Raw genomic sequence first — 24480 nt, forward strand, 5'->3', positions numbered from 1 at the left:
AGCAGAGCCAACTAGACCATCTTGCCTAGCTTGCCCAGTCATGCGGTGAGTATCTCTATGGGTGGACATTTCACAGTCTGTTTCTAGTGTGTGACCACCATGACATAATGAAAAAGTTTCAAAACAGAATTTCCCTTGTTTCCACGTGTGGGTTTTGAGTCCCATCCTGTCACCGTGCAACTCCAAGAAGAATTTGCCTCCATCTTCTCTGTAGTGTGGGAAACCTGCAGACCTCTAGGCTTGTTTCCCAAGCGTTCAAGTCTAAAACCTAAAGAGTCGTTAGAAAAACTCCAGTTGACTTCTCCGAGCTCTGGAGCAAACCTCCACTACAAAACTGGGATCGGGCCTTCTTGTTTGTCTGTAGGAGAGGTATCAGATCACTTGCTGTTCTTGGGTTGGTGAATACATAGGACTGAGATGCTTCTGTTGATATTTAGAGCTATTTGGATAAGAGCCAGAGCTGTCTGAAAATCCTATCATTCCAGAGAGTCAGGACATTAGCTTGAACCTATTGCCGTGCTGACATGGTTGACTGTGTTACTTTTGACAAGTTGGCTTGTGTCTTGTCATTTTAAAGTCTATTTAGAAGGGGTGTCCTGTCCATACTCAGCAGCACCTGTAGCTGTCAGTGCATCTCTGGGCTGTGTTCGGGATAGCGCAAGGTTTGAGTCAGCATGGTCCCTGCCGTGGTTCCCGCCTGACCTGTGTGGCTCCGGCTGCTCGCGCAGCAGGGGCACCATGGCCAAGCATCTGCATTGCTTGCTCACTGCTCATAGGAGGCAATATCCCTTCGGGGGATTTTTGTGTGTGCACTGACTGTAACCCAGATCTGATAATGGCATAAGCCACCTTTGAGCCATCACTGGGGTCAAAGATAGCGAAGAACAAAAGCAGACACATTTTGATTAGCTTTTTATTTTCTTAAACAGTGTGCACATTGTTTCCTGTTTAAAACTACAAAGTTTAGCAGCAAAACACATCTCACCCGCTTCCAGCGTGGGAGGTGTTGATATCCCCTGCCTGCAGCTGTCACTTATACCCACTCCTGCATTGCAAATTGCCTCCCATCACATGAGAAATACCAACATTGCTGCATATGCTGGGGTTTGCGTGATGTATTTCTGCATTGGTGCTGTTCGTCTTGCAAAAATCCTTTTCAGCTGTTATTTTCAGGAACTGACAAGTAGGTTTGTGTAAATGAATCAAATTTATTCTGAACATGGATGTAGCCCCAAGATATATATATATAGCAGAACCTATCCCAGCCTGTGTGGAAGCTGGCTCTTGTCAGCACAGAGAGTTTTAAGTGAGGTAGAAGAGAAAACAAATAAAAATGTTTCAGAAAATTCTTTCTTGGTTGCTTCTCCTATGGTGTGTGTGAGGGGATAGTGTAGCTCCAGGGTTTGGCAGGGGGTAATGAAGAATGGGGTTAAACCACTCACTATAGGCATAAACTTGCTACCTTCGCAGCAGTTCTCTGAAAGGCCACATTTTGGATACATGCTGCAGTGGAGTCTGCTGGCAATATATAATTTGTTTACTAAACAGGGAATGTAATTGAAATGTCCCTTTTGAGTTAATGAAAATATAAAACAGCTTTCCAGAGTAGAGCAAGGCCTCTAATTTAATTATCTGTGAGCCTCATACATTAAAAGTATTCTTTCATCCATTCCTGGCAGCCTGAAGTAGATGAATAACTGAAATTCAAAGAAAAACCTTACAAAAAGGCAACCTGGCAGATGAAAGAGCAAAGAGCCAAACTGTTTGTAAAAGGCTTTATCTTCACTGAGATGCCCGTTGTCTTTACAGCAAGTAATTATATGTGAAAACTATTCAAGATTTGGAACCTGTGATATGCATTAAAGGGGCCAGGGGTCCCCATCGCCTGCAGAAAAACAAGCTGTCTCCTCTTTGAAATATTGTTCGATATCTATCAGAGGAGTTACTCTTCAGGGGTTCATTGCAAGTAGTGGCCTTAAGCACACAAGCAGTTGCCAGAAAACCAGCTCATACAGGTAGTGTTGAGCTTGCTATGTCTATTTGCAGAGCCGGTCCTTCAGACCACAGCTCCGGCCCTAAAGCAAAGCGTGGAGTGATGCTGCCCCACCCCTGCAAAGGCATCCAGAAGCAGCCAGAGCGCAGGCACATCCTCGGTGCGGTGGGCTCTGGTGTGTCCTAGCACTGTGCGAGCCATATGCTCCCTGCATCGAAGCACTTTTGCTCTTACGTTATCCAAAGGCTGATGAGCAAGTCTCCGTGTAGCTGCTGAAATACAGCAGCTGTTCTTGTGCACTTTTTGTCTGCCTTCACGTTTGCATCTGTTCCTGCTGTGGGTGTTACAGCAACACGTGCCACCCCAGCGGAGACTGCGGTGTCCATGCAGAAACACAGAGCATTTAGGCTGGCTTTGCAGAGGAAGCGTGTGGCCGAGCAAGACATAAATGCATCTCCTCTGGTGTCATCCCAGTCCCAGCCATCACATTGTCATACACAAAAAAATTAGGTTTCATCCCTGCTGTACATGAAAACTTTAATGAATTTGGAAAGGTAAACCAGAGAGGTGCATATGGGAAAAGTGGGGTTTGCCCTTCATGGAGTGTATGAGGAGCAAAGAGGTTTGCAAGTAGCAAAAGGATGCTTCAACACACTTGGGGTTTTTTTTGATAGAGTATGTCTGCCCTTTTCAGATTTGCACTTGAAGACTTTGCTCTAGAGGAACAGTGTATATAGAAAAGAAAAAAAAACCAAGTTGCTTCTAGTATAAATATTTAAAGCTTCATTAACTTGAAGTGGAATTTCACTTGGGAATATGAGCAGTGACCTCAGCTGAGATGGGCAGAGCATGGAGAGGGGGCACTGGTACCTGTTGCTTTGAGTCACCTGAACAATGTACCCAGAAGACCAGCAAAAAATTTGCTGATTCATTTTATTGTAGTGGGAGGTTTGAGGAGTACCGATTTTTCTTTTCCCTGGTTCATCTAGATTTGATCTAACATTTTTGGCTTTGAAATAGGGTTCAGTTTGAAAAGTTTTTTTTAGAGTGGATGGTGATTTTATTTATCTGCAACACAGATCAATGCACTTTGAATTGTACGTGCGCAAGTGGGAACTCAAGTGAAGAAATTGTAGGGCAAGTGCCAAAATTCTGCAAAATTCTGGCTGAGAAACTGGCCTTAACCAGCGTCTAAAATGGTGCCTCTAAAATGTATCTCAAATGATACTTAAATTTACTCTTATGGAAGTATTTCATGTTATCTTTGTGATATGTCAGATTTTAAAACCTTTAAAACTTGAACAAATCCTTCCCTTAGCTGCCTTTAAGCAGCAAGCTTTTTGCTTTTGTTTTGTAATTTGCTATTATACTCATGCTTGGTATGACACTTGCTTAATATGGATTAATTTCCCATGATTATTGGTTTTGCATGTGCCCTGTAGGCTAACGGTGTATTTGCAGCCTCTCTTCTGCCTTTGTAAAATTTGCTGTTACCTTTTATGGGACAGCATGTTCTCTTTGACGCCTTCCAGAAGTGCCAACTGCCTGTTGAACAGCACAGCATTGGCTGGTAAAGCCTGATCCAAACCCCAGAGACAAAAAGGAACAATAATGCAATTCTAGGTTTTTAAGGAAAGGCATTATCTTTTATTAGATCAGCTGTTACAGTTGGAAAAAAACAGACAAGCTTTCAGGCTTTTCAAGGCACACAAATCCTTCTTCAGGTCTGAAATAGCAGCAGAATTGCTTACACCGACACTCCTTACCAGCGAGACAGAGATGGTCCCAGCAAGGTTTAAAAAACAGGATTAAAATTCAGTGTGTATATTTCACAGCCCTTCTTACTGGGGAGGGATTCCTAGCAGGACACAAGCCAACACCGTTCTCCTCTCTCCCCTTCCCAGTATACACCCTACAAACAGGGCATACATCCTACAAGGAAAGGTAGTGTAAGGTCACTTATACTTGAGAAAAAGTCTTCAATACCTTGTGGCTGAGCCACGTCTTCTCCAGAAGTGAGCCTGCTGCTGGGAAGGGCCGAGGCAAAGCTGTGGGCATTGCTGTGCAGGTGGTAACCACAGGATCCGTGCTGGGAATTCCAGCTCCTGATGTTTACAGCTGTCCAGCAAATAGCTGTGGGACCAGCTGGCAAAATTAATTTTATTCCTTTTCTTGTTGTTGGTTTACAGGGAACAGTGTTTCCCAAATTTTCTGGCATCGCAGTTGACTGAGCAGCCACCTAATAACAAAGGTTGTGATTGAACATGCTTCGCAGGCAGGATGGTTCTGCAGCTTCCCAGAGTCTTTGGATTGCTTGTGATCACAGAACTGAAGAATAATGACAGTACACTGCCTGTTTACTCCTCCATATCATGGATCTGAGCATCCTGCTTTCTCATCCTATGAGGGATTTCATATTTATCTTCCTTTTTCTCTTCTGGAAATATTAAAAAATATGTACTAAGGTCTAGCTAGTTAAAGAACACAGGCAAATGCTCAAAAATTAAATGTTAACGTTAACATTTATTAAATGTTAACATTAGCTGTAACATTTATTTCTATATTCCCATGCTAGGAACAGGGGTGTTAACTGTAGTTAATAACTGTGGTATTAAGAAGGTGCAAATACTTTTTGCTCATGTGAGTATTTGCATGTTACATGGGCTGTGAGAACTCTGGATTTTGCTTTCTTTCTGGAATGTATTAATAGGTATGTCAATTAGGCAGCTTCTCTGTCCAGCCCTATTTGAAAATGAAAGGTTGCATCTCAATAAACTGTCACCGCAAGAAAATAGTAAATAAGCATTGATGCTTCTGAAGAAATTAAAAGGATGGACCGGTTATGACTTTAAGTTGATTAACACACAGACAGGACCAACTAATGAGCAAGTACTGCTGTAAACAGGAATATGATTATTGTAAAAGATTAATTCAGAAGGAAAAATACCTCCTAAAAATTATGCAAGCCAAAAATTTTAGTTTAAGATCTGCTTTGGGCATTGGTGTTGTGGTGTGAAGATATCTTACAGCTGCCTTGAAAGTCCTTAAAAGCTTAGAAATTTGTGGGACCCTGTCTTCATATGAAATACAAGTGTTTCAAATGTGGTTCTCAATCTGAATCCCTCGCTTAAGGCACATTGTACTTAAGGATCTGAATCACCATTCCTGGCTGTGCCATGCCATGCCTCGCCAGCCATTGATTGATCCCTTTGATGTGTTTCTCCACCCAGTGATGTGCCCAGTGACACAAGCCCGTGGCAAGTAGTCTGGCATCAACCACAGAACACCATAGACAACAGCTTCTCTTTCCTGGAGAAGGTTTTAATGGAGGAGTCATGCAGACAAGCAGATTCTCTGGTGAATCACAGAATTTGTTTCATTCCCTTCAGTAGCCAGCCAAGATGTTTAGTTTTGAAAGCATGCTGTGAGTGTTACTGCAGAACAGGGTTTCTTTTTCTTTATGTGCACCAAAAGGAAAATGATTAATTTGTCCATGAAAGACAAGAGCTTCATTCGTACTTGAAACTAAGACCCTTCATATTCCCATCTACTTTAAGACACTTCTGTGCTGCCAGAGTAGAATAAATAAAAACCAGGATCCATACTTGGTCCCCATAGCGGTAACTGTGTAGCCGTGTGGACTGCCAAATGTCTAACCTGCAAAATATAATTCCACATCTGGACTCTGCAGGCAGCAAAGGGCTTTGATGCCCTAGTCTTTAGACATCTTCTGCAGATGGGTGTGAAATGTAGATTCAGATCCATCACTGAGTCAAGCCCATGTTTAGGTTGGGTCTCTTTACAAATTGGCACTTGTAAAACTGTAATTTTACAATTGGTGACTGTAAAGCTGGAAGAATGGTATGAAGGAAAGAGAAGCAATGAAAACATGAACTGCTGAGGAAAAAAGCTTCTGCTCCCAAACCACTATTTTGTACTACCTGACACTCTGATTTAATAGTGATGGTGCTGCAGCTTTTTTCACTCATGAAAATACTAACAGCAGCAGCAGTGTCCAATGTGCCAGCTGTACATGAACGGTGTGTATTATAAATGTACATTTAAGGTCTGTTCATGCATACCACAGCTAAATAACAGCCAGCTCTGTCTTGGTGCTCTTCCACTACTGCTTTTATGGAGTAGCCTGTACTAAGGGAAGGCTGCAAGGAGGGATGGAAATGGCAGTGCTAATGAGAGCAGCAGATGTCATTGCATTTTACTCCGTTTCTGCTGCACTGGTTATAAATTCAGGTGAGAGATGTCAAAAAGACAAGGAAGTAAAACTCTCTTTTGTTCATTAGCTCGCCCAGGACTCGACATGTTCGTGTCATCAGGCATTGCACGATGGTAGCTTTGTCTCTTGTTGTTTCACTGAGACTTTACTCTTTTTCAGGTGCCAGGAGACAACGAGAAGCACTGGAAGCCAGTGTTAGTGGTCTTGACAGAAAAAGACCTCTTAATATATGAGAGCATGCCACGGATGAAGGAAGCTTGGTTCAGCCCTCTGCACACCTACCCCCTGCTAGCCACCAGGTACCAGTGCTTTTTTGTTATGATCTTGGCTTAAAAAGCCAAGAGCTTGATCTCCTGAGATTTCTATCTCAGTGGGCAGACCTGAGGGCTTGGCAGAAGCACGCAGATTTCCAGCCACTTCTCGAGGCTGAAAAACGTGAAATTGTTGCCCTGAGTTGGCCATGCAGGTGTGGCAGTTCTGCACCACCAGTTTGGGGCTTTTGGGGACTTGCACATGTGATGGAGACATTTGATTTCAGCACAGCTTGTGTTCCTGCTCCAGGAAACAAATTCCTGGCTTTTTTTAGCTTAAAATGGTGATCTTGGAAGCCACATTCTTGAATTTAGGTTGGAAATAGTCATCCACATTATTTCGAAGGTATCCATCAACACTAATTCAGAGAGAGCTTTCCCATGGTTGCCGTTATGCAGTGGAAACTGTCTGTGCTTCTTGATGTGAATCTTAATCACATTTCTCTGCCAGTATGGTCAAAGAGCTTGAGAAAGAGCCACTGTTCCATTGTTTTGGCCTTGCTACAGGCCTCTATTATACCATTTTCAATGAGTTCTCATTCAAAAGAGCTGGTAGCACATGGCCAAATGCAGTGGGTCTCTTACTGCACTCTCATTAGTTAATTTTTGTTCTTGATCTCTTAGTGCTCTCCCCAGATGAACTGAGGCTTTGCTGCTAAATCATTATACTAAAAAAAAAAAAAAAAAAAAAAAAACAAAACAAACCTCAGTGAATTATGCTGATAGTTGTTTTGTCCCAGCCTACCTACCCGTGATGGAGCTTTCGGGCTTCCTGGGAAGAAGGCTTCTGACTCACCCTTTGTTATTGTAACGTAAGGGTACATGCTCTGCGGTTTGCAGCCTGCCGCGCATCGAGGCAGTGAAGGTTGACAATGCCAAGTGGCAGTTCCAAATGAAAACTGGGAAAGGTGTTGGAGCCAGAGGCTGAATCCAGGTGTGTCATTAAGGCCTTAGAATTTGTGAAGCAAGAGCACCCCGGCAGAAGGGGATGCACCTCCTCCCCAGTGCTTTGGGTGTCATTTTTACATGGACTCAAGTCCTCCTCTTCACAGTGACCAGAGATCCTGCAGCACACCCTGACCCCTCCTGCCCACACACGTCACGAGTCAAGACAGCCCTTTGGTGGGCATTGCCAGCCCCTGTCATCAGTCACCACTGATCAAACAGTCTAAGTTCTCGTCTTGGAGGGCCTGTTACTTAATGACTTTTTCTCAGGAGTTCAGATTTGATAGCAGACTGGCTTGCCTTGGGTGGGGATAGTCATCTCCTGGTGTAATGGGATTCATGTGTGAGTGGAGGAGCATTGACCTTCAGGCTGGAGGGGAACGAGAAGTTGCTTGACACAGGTGTCAGGCTGCTCAAGGGTCTTTATGGACTGGGAAGATGGTCTGTAAGAAAGATGGGATGCCATTCAGAAAGGAGAAGTGCAAAGTTCAGCGCTGGTTTGCAGTGGAGAACAAATTACAAAATAGTTACTCTGCCAGGAAGCATCTGGGCAGTGTGTTGAAATTGCTTAAATCTAGTGTTATGTTGTTGAGAAAACAAAGACAATCATTTTGGGTTATAGCAGAAGTGTTGCGTGTTGGGCAGGTGTGGTAATCTAACCTAGCTACAGAGCATGAGTAAAGCCTCAGGTGATACACCACCTTCATGTGAGGCATTGCACTTCCAGAAAGATGCCAGTTAACTGCAGAAGGTCTAGAAAAAAGACCTAGAAATGTAAGACCTAGAAAACACTATCAGTTGGGGAATACATAAGAAACCGTGGTTGTTTAATCTAGAGAAGCCCATGGAAAACATGTCAATGGTATGAAGATGGAAACCACGAGGAGGACAGGGGAGTATGTTCTCCAGGTCCCTGCTCGATACAACAGGACGTAGTTGGCTGCATTTGTGGCAGGGAGGTGTGGGGTAGGTCCTGGGAGAAACCTGGTGAGTGGGTGAGGTAGTGGATTAGATTCTTCAGGAAAGGCGTATGGGCCTCATCACTGGGGACCTTGAAGGATGGGTAACGCTGTAACCCTCAGGAGCGTGTCAGCACAGTCAGCCCTGCTCTGGGAGGGGAGATGTGCTGGGTGACCTCCTGAAAACCATTCCCTCCCCATCTCTGTGATTTCTTACTGTATCACTGTGAATTTAACACTCAGGTAAAAGACAGCACCTATACAGAACTTGACATTCAGAATGGAGTCGCAAACTGATAAATACATAAAAATACATGTATCTCCGAGCTGGACAGATTACATAAACTGACAGATTCCCTAAATCATTAAACCTACTGTTTTGGATGATTTTGATTAAAACCCTGCAGGATTCTGCTTTTATGGTCTGTCACACTGAGTACAGTTATACCAAAAAAAACTACACAGGGTTTACTGTTGGTATTGACTGCTGCGTTCATGCTCAGTCAGTGATTACCCTCCTCGTGACGGGTTTTTTTAATTCCCTCTGCACATTGTTTGGTGCAGTTTAGAACTTTTCACCTGGAAAGTTTGCAGACCACATGTTGTAATCTTGGCTGCTCCCATCTTTCAGATTTTTATTAGTCCTTGGGAAAACATTTTTGCTTAGCTAATACATATTTGAAAAGCTGCTGAAACTGGAAAACTTCAGTGCCAGATACTGTACAGAGTCATGCTTAATCTACCCAAGACATAATGAGCAGAGAAAATTGGAAAGTTGTAGAAGGATTACAATCTTCTTACAGTATTTTAACAGCAGAATTTCAACATGCCCTTTCTATTTGTTGGTAAGTTTGCCTTCAACCTATGGATGCTATTAGGGCCTAAAAATATTTCCAGTCGATCTTTCCCAGCTTTGTGCAGAACATAAGTAATAGCTCAAATAAAACCGAGATCAGGACATTTAAGTTGTTCCTTTAAATCTCTGCACCAGGAGGCACAGCAGCTGGCTCATAGCCCTGACTCCAAGGACCTTTTTGTCATAATCTCTGTTTCAGTGTTTCCTTATGCCTGAATAACAGTGCCTCCCTCTGTCATGGGAATGGGGCTTAAGTAATTACATCTTAAATGTTTGCAATCAAATTGCATAATCTAACATAGCCAGATATGAAATGAAAAAAATAAAAATAAAGCAGCCCATGTTGGACTCTGATTAAAGATCAGGTAAGTAGCTAGTGTGCAAAGCTGAGTTCTCTAACCAGGAGGAATTAAAGCAGATTGATAGTTAATGCCATGGAAAGCTGGGGAAGGAGTTTAGGCACCGAACAGTTGTCTGTGCAAGTGGGGAGAGGGGCAGGCAGGGAGCACTGGGGTCCCCAGGCACCCCAGGGAAGGTATATGAGGTGCTGTGCAAGCTGTGCCAGTTCTCCACTCCTCTTCCTGGGGCAGCGAGGGTGGTTGTGGCACCCTCTGGGGCAGAGCTTGGATGGATTGAGAGCATGTGCATAGGTTTCCAAAGAGTGCAGCCGTTCCAGAGCAGGTTTCAAATGCTAGGTCAGGGTAAGGAGTGGTTTCCACATAAGAAAGGTCAGATGATAGTGGCTTTCTGCTGGGCAGAGCTGCATGACTGTGGAAGCATTTGTGTCATGGCCTCCTCTGAGATAAATTTCAAATGAGCCGCTGAACACTTGTTTTGAATGTCAGTGCTGGTTTTGCTGTCCTTTTTGAAGAGGCCGTTAGACTTTGCTGTTGCAGTAAGCGGTTGAAACTCTTTTCATAGCGTTAGGATGAGAAGCGGGTCCCAGTGTGTCTCACCCGCCACCAGCGCTTCACCTTGGACCATGCCCATCTTGCTATCACACATTTGCGAAGAGTAACGCCAAAGAGGTCCCCAAAACATAGAGAAACAAGGGAGAAATTAGAGATGAGAAGTGTCTCCCTGGCTCTCTGGAGCACGCCAAGAGTTGTGTTTAACAGCCGCTGCCTGCTCTCTGCACACTGTGCAAACAGACTCGATCGTGACCAACCTTCTCCTGCCCTCTTGCGGCTCTGCCGGCTCCAGGGAAGCATGTTCAGGCTCCTGTGGCTCCCAGACATCTCAGAAACCTCCACAGAGCCCAGTAACCTTCGAGGACTGGGGGTGAATATTAGCAGAACTGGTCTTGGGGTGCCTTTTCGACTCTGGGGTGCAGGGTGCAGCATGCACACAACCTCCTCTGCAGTCAGACTGACAGGGGCGAGGGGAAGCCTTCTGTGAAGTTTCTAAGACTATTCTTTTGCCTTTTAAGGTATTTTGGGGTCTTTAGGATAAAACATCTTTTATGTAAATTAAATAGCTCGGGTGAATGCAACTTCATTAAAGCTGGAAATCCTTTGACTTGTACCCTCATCCATCAGTGCTGATAGCTGGTACACAAATACTGTGAAATGTTCCTCTGCATATTTGTCTAGTTCATGTTTAACTGCATGGCTTTTCCAAAGCATGGTCTGAAGTTGTGTATTTAAATAAGGTTTTTAAAGAGTGAGACTAAATTTTTAATGAGGAGAAAATATGAATGAGAAGGTAGGTAAGAAATGAGGTTCATGTTGGATGTGTACAAGCACTTTAATTTGTAACGTACAGCTTCATTCTATCCATATGCTGAAAAACCTGAGATGCCAGTGCTATGGATAAAGCATTAAGACGTAGAGGGCAGTGGATCTGAAAGGAAATAAGACATTGGAACATCTGTCTGTCACATATTCAGTATCACAAGGATTTACACAGTGCTGATGAGCACTATGTAAAGGACAAGGGATGACCCAAGGAGAAGATTGTTTTATTTTTAATGGCAAATGTGATGTGATTTTTCAGGCTGCTTTCCCGCATTCCCCCCTGGTAGCAGAAAGCAGCGTGAGAGCGGTGGCCCTGCCTGCGCCTGGGTGACCGGCCAGGGACAGGCAGCAGCAGAAGTCACTGCAGATTTCAGTTCCCCGTCTCCTGCCTTAATTATCAAGAGGCAGCTTTCCCTCACAGTTTGCAGCACCTCACACCAAATGAAAGTGAATAGAAGTTTTTCAGCTGTTTGTTTGCCACTGGCTCCCCAACTGCAAAATCTGCCCCAGGTGCACTTAAGAGGCATTGAGTATCTAAACTGAGCGGGGCATTAACAAAGCTCTTCTGGAGGCAAAAAAAATCATTTGGGGAGGGAGGTGGTGCCTCTGTGGAAGAGGCTTTCCTGCCCAGACACACGGCAGAGCAGCTCTGCCGGGAATACTCTGCCCCTTGCCTCCTGGGACCTCCTGGGAACATCAAATCAAGGCAGATGCTCAAAATCCGAAGGAAGTTACCACAAACCTGAGCATGAACAAATCTCGCAAACCTCTAGCAGAGTACAAAAGAGTGTGTGTGTTTGGCACAATGCACATCCCAAATGTCAGCACGGACTGCCAGGGAACTGAGGAAAATTTCAGGTGCCCTATGCTTAGTGTTTCAGTAACTGAAAAGCTGAGGTTGTGCTTTTTCTTTCCTCTCTGCTTTTTTTTTTCTTTTTTTTTTCCCTATTAAAACACCTCTGTTTGATGGCATACTTCTACAGTGTCAGCTACCAGGCAACTATTCTTCCAGATGCAAAACAATAATTTGAGGGTGAATTAGCACTCAGTAGATGATTAGTGTAATCTTTTATCCTTCAGCACAAGTATTCTACTACCATGCTACATACTTCCTTTATAATCTCATATGCAGTATGTCGGAAACAGGAGACACAAAACAGACGCTTTTCAGAAGAATCTCCCTGGTTTCATTTCGTGACTCCCTTTGGAGTACAGATACAAGTGATGAGGCAGCTGAATCCAAGGGTTAGTGCCTGGATTTCAAAGTGACGAGCTCGTCTGGATTATTATTTTCATCTGAGTCAGTGTCATGCCCCTGAGCAAATTCTGTATTCACTGTCCACACTTCTGGAGAAAAAAAAACCCCAAAGGACAGTCTTAAAGAATTATTAAATATTATGAGGTGTTGGTTTTCTCACTCAAAACTATTTCCTTCAATTAGTGTTTGCCCAGATGAACAAACCTTTCCTGGTCATGGGAGATCATCTGTTGATGCCAGGTAAAAAAAAAAAATTGCAGCAAAATGTGCGAGAATTTCAGATTACTGATAGCTGCAGCATTTTGCAGGTTCCTTATGGGAAAAGTATGCATAAGACAGTACTTTGGCATCTGCATATTTACAGAACTTCTTACTTTATCTGACAGCACTTATCATTGAGTTCATCTGCAGATATTTAAGCTTTACAGCAACTGCAGCCTGACAGGGAAAGTCGGATTCAGCTGCCTCATCTGAGTGAGCGCTTGTATCTGTGCACCAAACCCCATCACCACAGACCAGTCGGTGATTTCTTTCAGTTCCTCATCCAAAGGGGTGTTTTCTACAATTTGTCAGGATTTTAGGGCCCTCTGGGAGATTCCCATTGTCACCTGCATGTCCAGCTGCTTCGGTACTCACTGCTTTGGCCCTTCGCTCCTCTGCGTGTCACTAGGAGTCACTTTAGGCTCAAATACAGAGGAGACGGGAGTTCTCATGCTCCCAACCACGTGCATTGAGGAACATACAGAGCGGAGCTGTGCTCAGGTAGGGATTTTGGCACAGTGCACTGTGTCAGCGTTATAATCCACTGATGTGTTTTCAAATCCAACTGCAGGTTGGTCCATTCTGGCCCAGGAAAAGGCTCACCACAGTCTGGGGTGGATTTGTCATTTGCAACCCGTACCGGTACAAGGCAAGGGATCGAAACCCATCTGTTCAAGACGGAGACTAGCCGAGACCTCTCCCTGTGGACGAGGAGCATAGTGCAGGGCTGCCACAACTCTGCGGAGCTCATCACGGAAATCACCACGTGTGAGTAACACCTGCGGCACCTCCACGCCTCCTCCTGACACTCATGGCTGGTTCAAGCTCCTTCCGCTAGAGGCAATTTATTTTAAAAAATGTGTATGTTTAGGGTTCTCTGTGTTTAAAATATTGTCCTCTTGGTTTCTGAGCCCGTCGCAGCTGGTGTGGTACCTGTGGCCGGTGACACTGTCACTGTCATTCTGACTTTTGGTCTTGTTTTAGGCATGTTGTTTCAGACACCAGTCTATAGTCAGCCATGGAGGGCTGCATGTCATGGAGGAGTGAGTGTCAGAGGTTTGTCCAGAAACCCACACAGAGTTTTTCCTGCAGAGGGAAGAGGCAGAGGAGGACCAGCACGTTCACGAGCGTGAATTGGTCATTTATTCACCCAGCTCTGCACATTTGAGAAGAATAAAAAAATACAAACCAGTCCAAAGCCATATTTTGGTGGCTAGTTGTTTCTCTCCCTGAACATCAAAGTGTCACTTCTCAGCAGTTCTATACCTGCAGAATTGACTGGGATCGAAGTATAGGCTGCAGATGCTCTGGAGTGATGCCCTGTTTAGCCAGGTGGCTGCTAGCCTGGGGTGGCTCTGGGGCTTTGAGGCTGAACCTTCCTCTTGAGTGACCCCAGGATTAGGGATTCCTTCCCCTGCTAGCCCTACAGTTGGTGGGGCTGTTAAAATTGAACATTATCTCCACTCTCAGCCTAAAAATGTGAGAGTAAGAGCCAAAGTACAAATCCGCTCTATGGCAAAGGGCAGCTCCGATTTCGGATGCCGTCAGGTACAGCCACGTGCTGCTGGGTATGGGGATGCCTGCCCGTGGGCTGCCATGCCTCGTGGGGAGCTCAGGCTGCTTTGTGAGGGCCTCCAACATGGAAACCAACCAAGGTGTTGAGTAGGAACCACCTGGAGACCATGTCTGTCTCCTCAGTCCAGTGACATGGATGCCTTGCTTTCCAAAACCAGGAGGGCGTCAGCCCCTTCTTTCATCACAGTGCTTTTATCCCAGTACCAAGGTCCCTTCTTGTCAGAATTGTTCACAGGGAAGTGGGGGAAAAAAGAATTTGGGATGTGAACACCTAACTCTTTATTTTTTAATTTGGGTCATGGCCTGTATTTCTGAGCTGAGGGGAAGATGCAGACTTTCTGCTCCAGAAGCTATTATACACAATTATCTGGGCCCTTTTTCAATTACCACGACACTAATGAGGACTCAGGAGTATCTTTATCTTTGTCAAAACACTTTAAGGAAACCCTGTACAGCTTCTAATATTGCCGTGCGTTGTGCGCCGCATTTATTGATTTTGGCTATGTATGTCAGACGTAAGAAGAGTAGCTGTGACGTTGTGAGCAGCTCAAAAGAGGAAATGTCAGCCTGAGACTTCCTAAGCTTCTGTAGATTGTTTTTGTGTCAGCACGTAGATGTGCGCTGCGACGTGAAGAACACAGTGAATAACTGGAAGGACTGACAGCGGTTTTGTTACCACCAAGCACAATTTTAGTCTGTGTGTTTACACCATAACTACCAAACCTTGTTTGGACCTTGCACAACAGCATGGCTTCTGTTGTTTTTCCAAATCTGCAGGTTTACAGTTAGAGCAGGATTAGCCCAGTTTTCGGAAGGGTTAGTTTCCACAAGATAGCGTTGAGATTGAATGTAAAATGCACATATCTGCAGCCAAATGGTATTTGTTGTTTTTAAGAACATTACAGACTAAGTTTTCTTTCCTTCTTCAGCTTGCACATATAAAAACCATGAGTGCCGTTTGACCATCCATTATGAACATGGATTCTCTCTTACAACTGAACCACAAGACGGTGCCTTCTCTAAAACAATAGTACAATATCCCTATGAAAAACTGAAGATGTCCTCAGATGATGGGATAAGGATGCTTTATTTAGACTTCGGAGGAAAGGATGGAGAAATTGTAAGTACTGTGTTTAGCAAAGGGATGCTAATGGTGGTCCTTCAGGCTGTGGGGGTGGAGAAGCACTAATGGAAGTTGGACTAGGTCATTTAAGTCCCTTCCAACTGAATTATTCTGTTCTGTTCTATAACAGAATAACCAGGTACCTGGTCGGCACCAGGTTCCAGTACCAGTATTTAGACGCGGTGCTTTCTAGTACAGCATGACCATCTGGTTTTAGAAGGAGAAGAACTAAAAAGAGAGATAAAATGATAAAACCATGCAAAGAGGAATGAAAGATTTCTTACATTTAGAGAACAAATTGTATCTCTAAATAGCCAGATTGTTAGAATTTTTGTATTTCAGTTTTTAAATCATTGCAGGTGGAAGAACTTGAAAATGAGATATTATTAATTCCAATGTACACATAAGGACTTTATGTTATGACAACAAGCTATGTTTTAGACATTTTTGAACATCTAGTTGCTGAAAAAAATTGAAGACTACATAGTGCAAACTGTCTGCTTAGGTCTCACAGTTAGCTGTCACAATGCCTGAAAATAAGGCGCTTATTCCTACAAGCAGTTTAGGTATCATAAATTATGCACATAAACATGGTCTTTCCTGCTAAGTGTTTTCAGCAGTTCCTGAGAACATGGGGTGCTCAATTCTTCACATCACCTTCACTAACATACGCTCTGTGAACTGCTTCTTGTCAGGCTTTCAGCGGGGAATTTGTTACTAGCTCTCAACAAAGTCGATGTGTGACTAGTGGAAAGGCAAACCTGGTTTGTTTCGATGTGAACCTAGTGCTGAGCCTGCTGTCCACACTGACAAGTCTGTCATGCTTAGCAGGTGTGTGGCAAGATCATCTGAACTGTGACTATGGAGAAAAAAAATAAAGCCTCAGTTCAGTCCCAGTGCCAGCTGCATGAACAGAGGAGCAACAGTGCAGCGTCAGCTGTAGCTGCAGTATCCTGGCTTCAGCACTGACCAAAAGCAGATGTATGGGGTATTGGACACAGTCCCACTGTCAGAAAGAGAGCCTGAAAAGATGGTGAGGTCAAACACCTTGGAAAACTGCTTGCAGCATCTGACTCAGTTTTCTGCTGCTCACCCAGGTGGATGCAAGCCCAGAGGCACCAGGATCTCATCTGTTCTCAAGATGCTTATTACTTACTTTTAGTAACCTAAATATGTGCAGCTGTATGCAAAGAGAAGACAATATGTTGTGATAAAAGGTTGCTATTAGTAGAAGCCTGTTCAAAATACCAGGCAGCAGTTAATCAAGCACTCCATATATGATTGCTTATTTGAGCTGTAATCTAATCTAATAATTCTCAATTTGATTTCTTTCTGTACTTTCAGCAACTGGACCTTCATTCTTGTCCAAAACCAATTGTGTTCATCATTCATTCCTTCCTGTCAGCAAAGATTACAAGACTTGGCTTGGTGGCATAAGTGGGATACATCTGTTTCTTCAAAGAAAGGAGTGACTATGCTAATCCAAAGTACAGTCAACAGCAGTAACCCGCACCAGCTAGCAGCACACACCAGCTCGGGGTTCAGTACTGAGCCTGGGCCGTTTCTGCAGCCTTCCAAGGCCCAGGTTTCATTTTGATCAGCTAAAGAGGTGGCATGGCAAGAAGAACAGTGGACTTCATTGTAAATAATGGGATTTTTAAATCCCATGAGACAGTAAAAGCATCTAGTACCATACATGTGAATGTTTCAGAATCATAAATTGTGCCTATTTCAGTGTACTTGTTTATATAGAATAAGTAAAGGGCTAAGAAGACAAGAGTGGGTGTTGGTTGTGATGCAACCTCAAGGTTGTTTGAGTAGAAGTTCTCCAAACAAGATTGTCCCACCACCCAAAAGTAAAATATTTTTTTCAGTTCTAACCTGTACACCACTTAAAGAATATATTTCTTTTGGAGCGCTGTCAAAACCTGTTGCTTGAATACCCAGCAGAGCATCCAAATACGCACCTTCGAGTAGGATGCTCTAAAGCAATACAGCGGTGGCCAGGGCACAGCTGGAGGGTCCCTGCCAAGGGGCACTTCCAAATGAAATGAAGACATCTTGCCTACATTCCCAGCAGTGGACCCAAAGCAAGACTAGCTCTAGTGCTGCAGTGAGAGCCGGCTGCCAGGGAGGCAGAGGTAGGAGCATCCATTGTCAATTAACACAGAGGATGTATTTTCATAGTGACTTCCCATAATGGCTTAAGGAGTTTCAGCTACCTGGGATCCCCAGCTCAGGTAAAAGTTACCAGAATCCATGCTGAAGCGTGACCTAAGCTTCTGCCAGCACATTCCCATGGCAGCTTTCCAACAGAAAGCCATGCTGAGCTTCCTGTCCTCCTGTCCATACTGTGTCCAGCCCTCAGCTCCAACGAGGCTAGTTGTGTGGGCTTCTTAGAAGAACAAAGGTGGGGAAGGAAGAAGATTTGACTTTTTTGAAAGTTCTCTACATTAGATCACAAAAGTTATTCAAGCAGCTCCACAATAGTGAGGAAATGCACCAGGGCAGGAACACGAGCCGCACTGCCAGAAAAGCCTTAACATGGAAGGAACTGCTCCTCTAAGCATGACTTGGCAAAGTCCAGGTTTACTCCTTGCTGGTGAAACGTAAGACCTTCACCTCTGTACCCATAACTTACTAGTTCCTGTTTTGCACCACAACTTCCTGTTTTAAGTCAAAACACGCGAATCGCTGAGTTTCAGCCTTGTTCACAGTTACGTTGGGCACAAAGCAGGCAGCAGGCAGGAGCACGGACCTTCCTGGTCAGAGATGGTGCAGGCTGCACCTGGAACTACTAAATTGGCTTAACAGGGGAACAGAAAGAAGCAGAACAGGGATGGCATTTATGTTGCTCTTACTTTGTAAACAGAACTGCTTCATATAGGGGTGGGGGTTTGTTTGCTTTTAGAGTTTTGCCCTAAATTCCCACTTTGAAGGACAGGAACTGTACAGTAAGTAATAAATCTGAAGTTTGTGGAAGTTCACTTGTCATATTACAAGACGACTTTTATTCTTGAGAAAGCATGCAAGTTTCAACTTAGCATCACTTGGCTGACAAAGAGGAAAATTAAAAACACAGTTTGGTTCCACATTGTTTTTAAGCTAAGTCTTGAGAGTTAAGCATAAGTCGTGCTGTTTATTCACAGCATAGGAATTAATTCATGGTGGGTTCCATAGGTATCTTAATAATCAAAATTAGTTAAAAAATTAAGATGATGGGCTGAATTCAGAAATACAGAAAATAATAACTGAAGAACAGCTAAATTGCCATTTGGAAGAGCAGCCCCACTCCCAGCACCTCTCACCAGTCAAAAACAAGCCTGGGAGAGGATTCACCTTGCTGTGAACTATGTTTTTAATGTCATGGTACTTGCACTTCAAAATTAATTCTTCATGTAAATTTACAAGGTAGGAGATAACACGTTCCATACCTTGCCAATAATTTCCAAATGGACGTTTCTCATTTAGCGACCACGGCCATTCACGTAACTGTGGCAGTTATTTGCGTCTCCTTTGGCTTGGAAGCTTCTGGGAGAACATCTCCTGAGAAGCTGAGAGCAGTCGGTACGCTGGGGACTGGTCTCTGAGTATGAACTCACATCACATCGTCAAGTAAAAACATAGTGTGACGTTTCTAAAAAGCGATTCAGGACACTTTTACTGTTGTTCCAAAGTATAACTTAAAAATCTGGATGCAGGCTCCTATAAAAGTTCCAGAGGTTAAAAGTTGAAAACTTGCATTCTGTGGGGTAGGTTAAATACATATGTAAACTATACTGCACTATTTCCTTATTCCTTCAGCACTTACAAATCACTGGAATGTTATACTTAACATGTATGTGCATTGTAAATATTACAAATTCCTGTATTAGTACCAACAAATTATACAATATGTAATCTAAGGTGCTCAGTACTATATGAAGTATAAGTGAATAACTAAACAGTTTGCAAAGAAAATTCATATGATATATATTTATAGAAAAAATAATGATAATTACAGATGCTATTTCTTCATTTTCAGATTTTGGACTGATTCATATTTGGATGGGATAGACAAATAAAATATGGACCTACTCCACATTTATAAGAGTATAGTGAATATTTATATTTTAGAGGAAAAAGAATATATTTAATAAAGTCATTTATTGGATTTTTGTGAGGTGAGCTTACTTTGTTCCCAAACAAGCTCTTTGGAAGGTTGTCCTTTGGTTTGGGCTGGGGGAAAATAAATTTTAAACCTGTCATTCTGTTAAGAATTCAGTTACTTGAGAGAACTATTCATCGTATTGACAGAATGACTTTTAGAAATTCAAAATTAAAAATAAAGTATTAATGTACTGTCAATGGCGCATTGGTGCTCTCTGTTAGCTAAGCTCGGTGCTCACACAGCAGTGCTGCTGCTGCTGACAGGCTGAGAGCGTAAGTACGCAGGTTTTTTGCTGCTGGCATTTATTGAAAGGCCAAAGGGATGTCCTGGGTGAGGTCGTTCAGACTCACCTGCTGAAGTTTTCGCTGTTGCTTATGCTTAACTGGGAGGTTAGTGGTGTCATAAAAAACCCCAGAAACTTCTGCTCAGCTTCTGCATTCCAGGAGTGAGGCCGAAATGTGCCTTGCTTAGCTCTTATGAACAGTTATGGAAATAGTATGTTTTTCTTCCCCTCTAATTCTTAACTTACTGGCCCAAATAGAAAAGCTAACTGTGGGATTCTAAGTCTGTTCTTTCAGTCTTACCTGAGATATGGCAGATCAGCCTCATGGAAATCCTAAAAAAGAGGTATTTTAGAGTTTCACTCTTTTCACGAAACACTGACTGTAAATAGAACGGTCTGATCAGAAAGCCTGGACAGCAGCTTCACCATTAGAAAGACTTGGATACATATTGGAACATATATGTTACTGGAGAAATGTGATATAAGGTGTTTCTTAAAAAAAATAAAATAAAGCTGATCTGATTGTGTTCAGGGAAGCATACTGGTGTTTCCTAAGAGTCCTGCCCTTTCAGTGGAGCTAGCATCTCTCTTAAGGCACTTCATAAGTCAGAACAGAACTTTTTATGCACTACCAAGTAAATCACTGCCTGAACAGAATGAGAACTGGTCTTTGCCAAATCATAGAATGGTTAGGAAATAAGTGTTTTTCCACAGAAGGCGACTCTTCTTGCTTCCCACAGGATGTGGGAGCACAGTCCATCCAAACTCTTCGCATTTGGAAGCACAGCTGATTTGAGGTAGAGGTTGATCTGATTTCCACCTGCAAGACTTCTCTATGTCCTCTTACCCATGTTTAAAAGTTAACTGGTGCTACTTTGATTTCCACGGAAGCAGAATCAGAGTCTAAACAAATGATGTGCTCCAGACTGTTATACTATCATTGATTTGTAAATTTATCTCACTTTGTGCTACTTCGATTTCCACGGAAGCAGAATCAGAGCCTAAACAAACGATGTGCTCCAGACTGTTATAGTATCATTGATTTGTAAATTTATCTCACTTTTCATGTAAACTGCCAGGTTTATAACTAGCTGTTTAAAGAGACCAGCTGTTTACTGGGGTTGTTTACTATGCATATACACACACTATTACTATATAGACTATTACTATAAAGCGATTTCCACGGAAGCAGAATCAGAGCCTAAACAAACGATGTGCTCCAGACTGTTATAGTATCATTGATTTGTAAATTTATCTCACTTTTCATGTAAACTGCCAGGTTTATAACTAGCTGTTTAAAGAGACCAGCTGTTTACTGGGGTTGTTTACTATGCATATACACACACTATTACTATATAGACTATTACTATAAAGTAATTGGGAACTGTATCTAAAAAGAACACTTTTGAATTCAGTGGTGAACTTGATTTTAAAGAGCAGATATTAATAGTAAGAAACTCAGCCTATGTGATACAAGTGAACCCCTAGATGAACCAAGGCCAAAGTTTAGTTTAAAAGCATGAGGGGAAAAACACTACATATTTATGTAACAAAGATTACAACCTCTTGTGAACATATCAGCTAGTTTTTCCACACAGAATTAGTTTTTCAATTTATTTCCTTTGTCAGAATTTCTGTGCTTGTGTAAATGATTAGAGGCATAGAAAACAAATCCCAAGGGAGAACTGGAGTTTGTGAATTCGGAAAAGCATTTGTACCCAAGTTCGGTTGTAGCCCAGTGATATTCATCATGCAATTACTGTAATGCTAGAATAATCATCTCACCAAGTAATCACAACCAGCATTAACTTACCCACTCTTGTATGAGGGCATAACATGGCTTATGGGTAGACCATAAACGTATATTGGTGAATACGACTTCTATCCAGACTTGCAAAAACATGACAGCAAGCACCCAAACCTTCTATGCTTAAGGCAGACTGGATTTCGGGTTCACCAGCCACAAAAGAAAATAATTTGAAGCTCAGAAGCAAAGAGTGATGTTATGTTCTGTATCACGTAAGTTACAATGTGTTAGCTGAGCTGTCAGAACTCTTACTGTGGGGTTTTTGAACTACGGCAGAGGTAAGATAGTTTGGTTTAGCACTGTTAGGTCCAATTATTTTGCATGCTTTTTTTGTAGGTTAAGAACATACACAAGGACAGTTATCACAGCTCCAATGGGGCACAGTGTTATTAAGCCATGATAATAAACTGGCTCTCACTTACCCCAAAAAAACCCAAGACACAAACAAACTGCAAATAACACATGGGCAGCACTGTATTAGCTCAGTACTGGGAAACAACAAACAACACATCAAAATGCTTATGTTTCCCTAACTGCTTTCCTGATGATTATTTCAGGCCAGCCTTTGAGTCTACAGAATTAATTAAAACAATAACCATCGGGTTCTGCTTGCTCATGAAGTAAGACAGTTAGTATCTAAATCCAGGGCCCACTGTGCACACCATAGAGACGTAAGGGAGGAATGAGAAAATAATAAAAACACATTTTTAAAAAGCACCTTTTTATAGAAGCCCTCCTGCAGATACATGCCAATAGTTTTTCATCAAGAAGGCCAGTTGAAGAGTGTTAATGACTTTCCTGAAACAGATTTTCTTTGCTCACGGCAGCTAGTCTCAAGTATTTTATAAAATGTAGCTTCTGTACTTTTGCTTATCAACTTATGCATAATTTATTAACTACAATTTTTTTGTAATTACAAGTATATAAACCCACCAAAATTAAGTAGGAAAGGTAACTTTCAGCGATTTGCTTTATTATTTGGCCAATAGTATCAGTATTCAGGCTGAATAGAAGAGATTATAACTTGAGGCTTTTCTCTCTCGATTTGGAAATTGAGACTTGATTCAATATTGGATGTTAAGGAAGATTAATATCTTGATTAAATGCTTGTTTATGGGCAAAGAATTTTAAATTTAACTCATTAGAATTGTAAGCATTCGCATATTTTAAAGTGTTTGGCTGCAAGAGTATTCGTGTAATTACATGAAGAAACAATTTGTCTTGAACGCAAAGAAATGTGAGCCATACAGAGCAATTAATGCATTGGAGCAATTTTGTGCATGCACACATTAAATAATTACTTAATTATCTGCATTCATTTTGTTTCTATTTCAGTAAAATCGGTAAAACCCTTGAAGTTATTAACCTGGACACGATGAATGCGTGGCATTTTGCAGACAAATGCATTCCCACTCCAAAGTAGCTGTGTTTGTCCTGGGCTAAGACACACTGCACTCACTAGAGCCCGTTGTCCCAGTAAAGCAGGTGCCCAGCTCTCCTCTTACTGCTCAGAGCACAGTTCAAACGAGTACACACCCACATATGAAAGGTCTTGCAGAGTTCAGGAGAACAATACAGATTGGAACAAAGGAACAGGGGAGTTAAATGCAAGATCCTGTCGGACATAAAAAACCTCCTTAGGGCTTTGCTTTACAAAAAACCAGAATTAAGCAAAGAATAATGTCACGAAATCAGGAAGGCTCCTTAGAGAATGAGTGGGTTTTACAGTATTAAGTCTAACCTACACATGGCTTAGTTCAATTAGTTTTTCATCATTTTAAATTTAATTCATATTAGAATTGCTTTATCCATTCTCCTTCCAGGAGAACATAGCAAACAATAACACTGCATCCCTATCAATTCTAATCATGTTATATGGCGAATAGGAAATCCTTACACTGAAAAGCTGTAAAACACATTTGTTTTGGTAGGAACTCCTCATCTCAATGTAATACTAACTTAGATAATTACACCAGTACAAGCCAGGTACGTGCCTGAGGCTTAAGCAAACTGAGGCCGAATTTAGCATTTTACTGTGCTTGTAACTCAGGTAGAAATTATTCTTTCCATTGCATTTCATCAGAGCATGCCAGCTCTTCCACAGCTCTCACAATTATCATTACTGCTATCATTCTGATTTTCTCCTCTGCCATTGAAAGCAATCTCAGAACTCTGCTATGAATTGTCTCGAAGGAGTGTTACAAAGAGTGCACATGAAATGATACTGGAAATTCAGCTTGTAAAACAACGATCCTTTCTTTAACGGGACCTTGCATCAAGTTTCGAAAGACGTGCTTTTTTTTTTTTATTCCTTATACTACAACACAGAGATAATTGTGACTTGAATTCTAATTATGTTTGCTTTCACCTGCACAACAGGAACTGTTCTTAGTAATTCTATAAATGTCAACGGTCGACGCTGTAAACAGCTGCTTATACAACAGCAAGTAGTAATAAACAGAATAGAGGCCTTCAAGCAAAAAGGTAAAACAAAGTCATTTTGTTATTAAAATTAAGTCTGGTAGGGTTTTTATTCACATAAAAAACAAATACCCTGGTTGACAAACATACAAAGCTTTATCAAACCAAGGTAAGCTATATTCATTTTAACAATGAAACATAATAAATACGCATATAAAATACAAACTTTTCCATTTGAATTTTTTAAAAATTTAAAACTTTCAGTATAAAAAGTTTCCAAACATGCTACTGCGCCTGAGAATTGAGGCTATATAATTACACTGACCACAGTCCTTCTCGTGTGGAGTTAGGCAGTATAATGCTTTTCTTACAATCGGAAGTGCTCTGTCTCCACTGTTTTTAGGAAGGTGTGAATAGCATCCATTCAGTACCCCTACACTGACCAAAGTCCTTCTCGTGTGGAGATATGTGTGTGTGTGTGTTAGGCAGTATAATGCTTTTCTTACAATCGGAAGTGCTCTGTCTCCACTGTTTTTAGGAAGGTGTGAATAGCATCCATTCAGTACCC

General features: G+C 42.3%; 1 protein-coding gene across 1 annotated transcript in view; it reads left to right on the plus strand.

Annotated features, from left to right (window-relative positions):
- SNTB1 (syntrophin, beta 1 (dystrophin-associated protein A1, 59kDa, basic component 1)) overlaps positions 1–16709 on the plus strand; it is a gene marked incomplete at its 5' end in the record, with an annotated part of 37565 nt that extends 20856 nt beyond the window's left edge. Inside the window, 4 exons of the mRNA XM_010085649.1 lie at positions 6387–6526; positions 13125–13321; positions 15058–15248; positions 16596–16709. Coding sequence (XP_010083951.1) covers positions 6387–6526; positions 13125–13321; positions 15058–15248; positions 16596–16688 — 621 coding nt within the window. The remainder of the gene's footprint in view (positions 1–6386; positions 6527–13124; positions 13322–15057; positions 15249–16595) is intronic.
- Positions 16710–24480: the final 7771 nt, after the last annotated feature.

The sequence above is a fragment of the Pterocles gutturalis genome, unplaced genomic scaffold (assembly GCF_000699245.1).
Source record: "Pterocles gutturalis isolate BGI_N339 unplaced genomic scaffold, ASM69924v1 scaffold16665, whole genome shotgun sequence".
Classification (NCBI taxonomy): Eukaryota; Metazoa; Chordata; class Aves; order Pterocliformes; family Pteroclidae; genus Pterocles; species Pterocles gutturalis.